At 42.1% G+C, this 9129-nt stretch overlaps 1 protein-coding gene across 1 annotated transcript; it reads left to right on the forward strand.

Moving 5' to 3' along the window:
* The first annotated feature begins 996 nt into the window (after window positions 1–996).
* Window positions 997–8927, forward strand: cx52.7 (connexin 52.7). The gene is made up of 3 exons (XM_031321459.2): window positions 997–1222; window positions 5498–6973; window positions 8383–8927. Exons 2-3 carry the CDS (start codon window positions 5537–5539, stop codon window positions 8419–8421), a joined length of 1476 nt encoding a protein of 491 aa, XP_031177319.1. The 5' UTR covers window positions 997–1222; window positions 5498–5536; the 3' UTR covers window positions 8422–8927.
* Window positions 8928–9129: the final 202 nt, after the last annotated feature.

The raw sequence follows: 9129 nt of genomic DNA on the forward strand, positions 1-9129 counted from the left end.
GGGGGTCTGTGGGCCTCCCTGACCAGCAGGTTGTCAGCATTCAATATGTCAAAAAACTCATGCCTCTGTCATGACATTATTAAACAGTTTGACATACAGTACAGCAGTCCATTCTGGTCTAAATTACATTGGCGACTCAGTACACCATGCACAGCTGAACTAATGCGTACACTGTAGAAAAGCCTACAGAATTGATTAACAATGCTCTAACAGACATTTACAATTTACAGATGAATAAAAAATCAATCTTTAACTTTGAGGGGAAGGGAAAAAAAAAATATATATATATATATATATATATATATATATATATATATTCCCAGAATTTTCCGCAATTTTTCCGCAGATTTTTAACAAATAAAAAAAATAAAACTCTGAATGTTAACATATCTCCACCCAAAGCAGAAAAACAGTCCGCTACATTCTGCAGATTTTAATCCTGGATCACCGCTAAAAACAGTAAAAAGATTCTGTTTGGGCCTGCTAATAGGTCCATCACTACAAGTGCCACCTTTCACATTACACATGAGCAGTTGTTAATATAAAAACATTGACTGATGCAGTTTTAACTACAGTATAATAAATTCAAATGATGCCCAAAGTATTCCTAATACCTCATTTCTTCACTGTTTTACATTAAGACTTTTACAATGTTCACTCTTGATGAAATTGACATGACACAACAGGAATGCCAGGCAATCATATCCCCACATCCCAAATTAAAATCTGTGTGCTTGACATTGACAGCAGGTAGAACGTGATCCATTACACCACACTATACACATTAAGGATGTTAAGGCTACCCTGTTAGCTCAGTTACATCTTTACGTTGAGGGCCATACAGTTTGTGAAAGACCAGCCATAAACAAATACCACCTCTCTGTCAGAGAGGCCGATATTGATGGCACTGGTTAGAGTTGGCACCGCTGGCGTGGGAGAAGGGAGATGGGTGGGGGCTTTGTCCCGTCGGGAGGCGATCGATGCTCACATCCTGTGAACTCTGCATGTAACACAGGGGGAGAGCACTCCCAACGTACAGTCCACAGAAAGACAAAGACAGAGCGGAGCAGAGGGATGTGGACTGGAGTTTGGGACCGGCACAAGAGGATCACCAAACACCTCCATGGGGTAGCCATACAGACACAGTCAATTCCTAGGATGGCTATATTTACACATGATGAAGTGCATCAAGAGGCAAAGAGTGAACCCATACCAGTGATATGTAAGTGCTGCTGAAATGGTTGATTCTTTGAAACCCAAGTGTGCAACACATTGGTCCAGGATTGACTCATGTAAAAGGGTTTTCTCAGATGGCCTAAAGGTAAAGGTGTTTGGTATTTTAAGCCCCCAATGTCGTCTTCCAGGCAGGGTTAGGGTTAGGGTTAAGGTTAGGGTTAGGTGCCTTGAAGTCGACTGTCGCAGAGCTGCCTTCAAGTCAACGTTGGGGGCTTAAAACACCATCGACAAAAGGTAAATGTCACATGTTTGTTATTTATCTTTATTGTAAAAAGAAGGTAAGGCTGAATTACTCATCTTCTAAAAGAAACGCAGACTATGTTTGGTGAATTTTATTGGCTGTCTTATAGAAGGAAAAAATCCACCATAAAATAGAATGTGTATGTTATTATTTTTATATATATTTTTTAAGATTATATTTTGGGCATTTTTAGGCCTTTATTGACAGGACAGCTGAAGAAATGAAAGGGGAGAGAGAGGGGGGAATAACATGCAGCAAAGGGCCGCTGGTCAGAGTCAAACCCCGGGCCCGCTGCGTCGAGGAGTAAACCTCTATATATGGGTGACCGCTCTACCAACTGAGCTATCCGGACACCCATGTGTATTGTAATTTTCTATAGCACTGCATAGCTTAATTTCATTTTGTGTGAAGGCTTCTGTATCCACATGGGTTGGCTGGTGATTGCACACTAACAATAAGTGGCTGGTAATGGCAAGGACATATTTGACAACGCTCCAATGATTATATGATTGTACCACCACTATTTCGAGCACATGTTGAAACATTGTGGTTTGGCGCTTTTTTTCAAGTCCTTAAAATCAATGGAGTCATGAATGATGAAGTCATCTTCTTTCTTAACAAGTGCCTCTGAACCCCAGACTGTTGTGATGATGTCATCCAGAGACGACTTGAGCTGAACCATTGACTGAATAATGAAACAAATGCGAGAGCTCTACAACAGCCATGATGATGTGCTGGAGTAGAGTATAAGCCATTAATGCAAATTAAACTCTTTTGATTGGCTATCTTACACAAAAGCCCAAAAACATAACCAATAATTCACTTGCTCATAAAGTCTCATCTAATGACACTTCAGAGTCTTTATTTTCTAGCTTAGGGCGATATTTGTCTCATTTTTTTCTATTTTATTCCAAAACACTGTACATATAAATTGCGGGATTTCCCTGTTAAAGGCAGTACATACATAACAACACTTTGGTTGTAATGAAGTTACGTCACAATGCCAGACCACAGCTGGACTTCTCTCTTCTTCTCTTGGTCCAACCAGCTGACAGCTCGGGACATGGCTTGTTTTTACGTTGATTGTACAAAACACGATTGATCTCAGGGGCGGAGCTGGGGGTGGCTTCTGGGGCTCCAGCCCCAAATGTTTTAGGCCAACTTTACTTTTGTCTTTCAGAAGCTGTAGCATGCTCCGTTTTATCATATGACACTAAGTAACGCTTCCACAGTTAGGCTAAATTGAAAAATTGGCATGACCATTTTTAAAGGGGTCCCTTGATCTCCTACCTTCAGATACTTGAATGAAAATGGCTTCTATGGGTACCCACGAGTCTCCCCTTTACAGACGGCGCACTTTATGATCAAATGCAGTTTTTACTTGGCATCTATCATGTTTTTCACAAATGGTTTACAGATATTTAGACCTTCTATTTTCTAATTGCTTGAAAAATAGTGCAAATAGCTGCTGCCATAAATGGGAAATTAAAATGTCCCAGAGGGAGCATGCCCCCCTTAGGTTTGGGGTGAGCCACTAATGTTTACAACATCTGGCTCCGCCCCTGATTGATCTCCTTCAGTCAGACATCAACATGATGAACCCTGCCACACGTGATTGGACGAGTAGACAGTGGTCCCTGTAATTTTTTTAAACTGGAAAAACAAAGCAACTAGCCATGTAAATAAGTTTAAATTTTATATATATATATATATATAAAATTGGAACTGCTGTTTGTGATGTTTGAAAGTTTTGTGTCCATTTCTAAACACTCCCCTCAGTTTGCTGATTGATCCAGTATGTATCTCAATACACTAAGTGTAAATGTATTTTAATTCTGGTGAAATTACATTCACTGGGTGTGCAGTTGTTTACCCATTGGAAAAGCTGTGGGGACAACTGGGAGAAAGTGTTAATAATGTTCGCTGAGTGCTGTGCTCAAAGTTCAAATTATTTCAACTTTGACCTTATTGCCAATGTCCTTTCATGGTGCAACCAAAGCCAGAGGCGATGATGACTGCGCTGCACTTTGCCTCTGTTGCTGAATATGCTCTGCCCCCTCCTTGTCGGTTTACCTCTGATCATGTATAGGTGGTTTTGTGGTAACATTGTACTCACCAAAGTAATGCCTCTTGGATCTTGGAATGCTATGACATTTCTGAAATTTTGGGCACAATGTCAATAAACACGTTCAGAGAGGTTTAGCAAAACAATTTTTGCAATAGAAAATGTGTGCAAATGGTCAAATTGCAATCCCAACCGTCTGTTGTAAACATCCACAACAGCTTCCCCCGATAGCTTGTTTTTCCCGCTGCCGAATCCCGCGATCATGCTTAATACTGGATCAATTTCAAAGATTGTTGTTCCTTTCAGTCACTTAGACACAGAAACATAGGGTTAAAATAAAATAAAGTTACCTTTTAAATCTTTTCACATGCTCCTTGTTGCATAAAGGATCCCGTTTAAATTTCTCACACTTACGTACAGAGCACGTGGTGGACCTATTTCACCCATATTCCTCAGCTCGCTCTCTAACGTCGGGTAACTTATATGCACCAGGTCTGCATTTTATGTAACATTTCATGTAATGTATTTTGTTCTTAGTTTTTGATTTATTTCTTGTATGTTGTCTGATGCTCTTTGTAAAGCATTTTGTGACTTATGATAACAATAGTCATTTACAACTGGTGACGGCCAAATGAAGATTCACAAACCGGCTCAAAGCATGTGACAAAGAGGGGAGACCAGACAGATTAAAGTGCAATGAAATTTTTATTATCAAGCAAACATGATAACTATTAACAAAAAACATGAGATGTGTTGGGCATCAATGGTGAGTTGAGTGTATGGATGAGGGAAGAATGTGTGGATGTATGGTGACTGCAACAATAGTGGCAAAACGACCCCAAACCAGGAGATGTGGAGCCTAGGAGAGAGAAGCCAGAGACACAGACAATGAGACATGACTGGTATATGTAGACTTGGTTGAGGCCTCGATTGAGGCCTACACAGGTGTCAGCCCATTAGCTAATTAACTCTCCCAAACTGCCAGCTCCTGCAGGAAGACCGGAGAAGCCAACAGCAGGCAGGAAAGGGAGGGGTCGTAACAATGAAGCTTCAAGAACCATTTTCTTTATTTTCTGAAACCACTAGATGGAGTTCTCTGTTCAACAAAGCGCTGAAAGCACACTGAATTGCAATTCCTTGAGCCTTTTTCTTTAAAGCTATAGTGACCAACTGTTTCATGTTAATGGAAGTCCGTTACATTCAAGCCATTGCCAAATGACTTGATACAAATCAGCTTCACAAATGCTATGTTTACAAAGTGGTGTAGCCCGGCGACTTTTGCACACAAAAGCTAAAGAGAAGATAATGACCTCTTCTGAAGAGTCCATCATGTTTTTTTATCCTCCGTATCCCCCTTGGCTACTAGCAACTGCGGGGAAGAAGGGTGGGGGTGGTGCGCGATCACCGAAGGCTTGCGCCATGTTAATTCGTCATGGGGGCGACAGAAACTACACACTATAACTATAAACCAAGAGTGCCATCTAATGGGCTCAAAAATTAAAAAATAAAATTATTCATGAAGCTTAATGAGGCTTTATTTGGGCATTACTATTCACAACCCAACTGTCTAGTTGAATTTACAGTAGTTGTGCTAACTGTGTATGTGTTTTTCTGTGTAAAGAGGTATTATAAGTGACACATTTGGTTTTACCCTCAAAGGAAGCACTAGCCAATCTGGCTAAACTATCATCTTGCTTGCTACCTGTCTGATCATATGACTGCTTGTGTTTCTTGCCTTCTTGGATGTATTTAAGTGAGGTTACCATGTCCCGAGATCTCAGTAATCCCTTTAGTAAGTACAATGTTTTGTAACCAATAGAGCTGATGGCCCAAGCTGCAAAAATAAAACCTGTAAACTCTGACTTTCCTTTAGAAATTCATAGCAAAAACTTACCTAATATGTAGTCCGGCTTTGTGAGGCTAATGTGTGGTATGTGCATGCTGTGTCTCCACAGTTTGAGGACATGTGGCAGTGAAGTGGTGAGAAGCTGACCATGGGTGACTGGAACCTGCTGGGCAGCATCCTAGAAGAGGTCCACATTCATTCCACTATCGTGGGCAAGATCTGGCTTACCATACTCTTTATATTCCGCATGCTGATCCTGGGTGCAGCTGCTGAGGACGTATGGGACGACGAGCAGTCCGAGTTTGTCTGCAACACTGACCAGCCAGGCTGCAAGTCGGTCTGCTACGACCGTGCATTCCCCATCTCCCTTATTCGCTACTGGGTCCTACAAGTCATCTTTGTCTCTGCGCCCTCGCTGGTCTACATGGGCCATGCCCTCTACTGCATCCAAGCACTGGACAAGGAGCGCCACCGCAAACGGGCCCAGCTCAGGGAGGAGCTGGACGAGGTTGAGTCGGCTTTGGACGAACATAAGCGCATAGAGAGGGAGCTAAAGAGGCTGGAAGAGCAGAAAAAGGTGAAGAAGGCTCCTCTCAGAGGCTCTCTGTTGAGAACCTACATCATCCATATCCTTACACGCTCTGTGGTGGAGGTCTGCTTCATCCTGGGCCAATATATACTCTATGGCGTCCAACTGGAGCCACTCTATAGGTGTGAGAGGATGCCATGCCCCAACAGTGTAGACTGTTACATCTCCAGGCCCACAGAGAAGACCATCTTCATGGTCTTCATGATCGTCATTGCTGGTGTGTCACTTTTCCTCAATGTTCTGGAAATATCCCACCTGGGCATCAGGAAAATCAAACAGACACTGTATGGAGAGAGGTACGCGGAAGACGACAGTTTGATTTACAAGTCCAAGAAGAAGGCGTCCTTTCCACACCTTTGTGTAATGAGTAATGTATCACCTCACAATGGGCCTTTGACTCAGACCTTCAAAGTGATTCCAGAGGCGGACATGAAGCCTCTTTATTACAACACTGGGCTCAAAGCCAACCAGGATGTATCGAGACACAACAGCTTGGCTTATGTGAGACACAGTCAGACCAGCTATATCTGTCCCCAACCTAGGATGCCACCCAGGTCTGGCCAGAACTGTGCAATTCAAGTCCCACAAACCCATGAAGGTCCAGAGGTCCACACAGCTAAGGTGGACCACCATCCAGCCTGGGCTTCTGCTGCGTCCATTGCGGAGGGAAGTGCAACAAGCCATCATGAGGATCCCCGTGAGGGGGAACACTCTCACCCGAGCCATTTGGATGCTCTGGTTTGCGCTAGCATCTTAAGGCCCAGCGCTATCAGAGACCTGGATGAAGATGAGCGTAGGGAGTCAATGGGAAGCCAAGCACTGATCCTTAATCCCAGGAAGATCAGCTTCATGACCAGGCCACCATCTGAGAGCTACTCCTCCTTCAGCGGCTCCACAAGCCCTTCCTTACATACCTCAGAGGAGTCGGATGAACTGTGCTCCCTGCAGGGAGACATGCCCATGATGCCCCCTGCCGGAGGCCGAAGAATGTCAATGGCAAGTAAAGAGCAGCGATTGTCTCATGTGTATGGATCACATTTCACACTAGTCCGGAACACCGAAGGCAAAGTTATTGAAAACAGAGTGCACCTGACAATCTGGGAGCAGTTTATGCCTCACATGGGTTTTGTCTGCCCAAGGTCTCTGTGTGTTTTCACTTCATCAAAGTTAATTTGAACACTTTGGTTGCCTAAAAATGCCATGTTCAGCGTTGTGCCAACCAACCTAGCTAGCTAGTGGTAGCGTTAGCTGGTAACTTATTTTTTATTTATTAATTTTATTTGTTAGGGACCATGTACAATTTTTAACATAAATGTTGCCATTTGATGCATTGTACCAGAGTTAGCCTTAGGCTAATTTACTTAGATAAGTCTGTCGATTCTCAACAAGCTCTGTGTTCTGCCATACATGCAAATGAATGGCGCCAGTAACCAGAGGTCCACGTTTACTCACCAGTAAAACTCCGCTGGATGACTCGTGTCAGAAGGGTTGAAAATCAGCGACTTTCTCTCTTTAGCGTTTACCTTACCGCAGCACCATTGAAACCATACACAAAACTGGCTTAGACACGTCGTCCTCCCCATCTCCGCCCTTTTGTCCAAATATGGTCACTTCTGGCTACCAAAATACTAAGATGGCGTCGGCCAAAATGCAAACTGCTGGCTTCAAAACGGCAGTCCACAAACCAATGGGTGAGATCACAGATACTACGTCCATTATGTTTTACAGTTTATGGTAACAAACTTACTTATTTTATTCCAAACCACGATCTTTTGTTGCGTAAACCTAACCAAACTGTGATTTAATTTAATGTCAATCACATGTTAAAAACTGTGACCATCACCTTTAGGTATGAGGACTTGTTGATCTCCTGCCACCGGTAGGGGCACTAATTTAGGAAACGCTCCTTTGGGTCGTATTAGAGAGGAAGGGACAAATGTTGTTTGGGTTGGAGGACTTGTTGCAACGTTTTTCTTACATAGACTAATTGGGGAATTAATAGACATCAAGGATTTATTCATCATTCTTTGTTATCGTTGGTGAAAATATTCCTTTCCAGAAATGTTGACTTAAAGAATGTTAGGTGTACTCATTTAAGCAATGACACTTAACAGGTACTAAAAAGATACTTGCTTCACTAAATACCAGGCATGCAATGTTTGTTTTATGTAGTGATGGCCTAAATGAACCCACTAGATGGCGCTCTCTGTTCAACAAAGGGTTGAAGGCACACTGAATTGCCACTCCTTGAGCCTTTTCCTTTCAACCAAGACTGCCATCTAGTGGGCTCAGAAAATAAAGAAAATGGTTCACGAAGCTTCATGAGGCTTAATTTGGCCATCACTACTTTTATGTCCAGCACCAGCTACAGTCTAAGTCAAAGCTGTCCTCTTGTCTTTTTTCAGAGCATGTTTCTGGATATCTCCTCCATCATGAAGAAGTGAAGCGATGAGGCTTGCAGCATGGCCGTAAGAGCTGTGTTCCACAAACTTTATCAGTGATCCAGCCATCAACATTGATTCACCACTAAATTCACATGTGGCCAAAACCAGTGAAGCAGTCAGCCATGATGAGGCAGCGGACTCCGTGCCAAAGCCTGAGACGAAGCATGTTTTGGAATTGAAGCACCTTAGGACGTCTACATGTGGGTACTAACAGGAAAGGATAGTATCTATCTATTTTTTTTTTTTTTTATTATTTGGACTTTCCATGTGTTGGCTCATTTTTTTTACATTGTGCAGAAACAACACAATGGGTTATGGAGCAAACTCCTCAGAGAACGTTTGCTTCTGTAACATGGACATTATGACCTTAAAATACTTTTTCTAAGTTGAAGACTTGATTAGAATCTGTGTGTATCTGTGTATAGTCATCTATATACAGTCATTTCATGAGAAATTATGATACTTTATATTGTATTCAGATTAAATGCTTCTTAACAAAACGGCAATCATTTTGTCAACAGATATTTAATCAAAATACACACACCAACACCACACCGTAGAATTCTCATGCTTTTTGTTTTATTTCTCAAGAAAAAAATGCCTAGACAAAATGCTGTTTTTTTCTTTGAAACCCTTTTCATATCAAATAAACAAAATGTGACATGTTGCACAAAGATTTACAAAGAAACCTAATCATAACACAGGTCA

This window comes from Sander lucioperca, chromosome 18, assembly GCF_008315115.2.
Source record: "Sander lucioperca isolate FBNREF2018 chromosome 18, SLUC_FBN_1.2, whole genome shotgun sequence".
Lineage (NCBI taxonomy): Eukaryota > Metazoa > Chordata > Actinopteri > Perciformes > Percidae > Sander > Sander lucioperca.

Bases quoted from the DNA above. Each gene is read 5' to 3' on its own strand.
- cx52.7 (XM_031321459.2), top strand. From the start codon at position 5,537: ATGGGTGACTGGAACCTGCTGGGCAGCATCCTAGAAGAGGTCCACATT. The intron at 6,974-8,382 runs GCAAGTAAAGAG...GTCTTTTTTCAG, and splicing joins GAGGCCGAAGAATGTCAATG to AGCATGTTTCTGGATATCTC.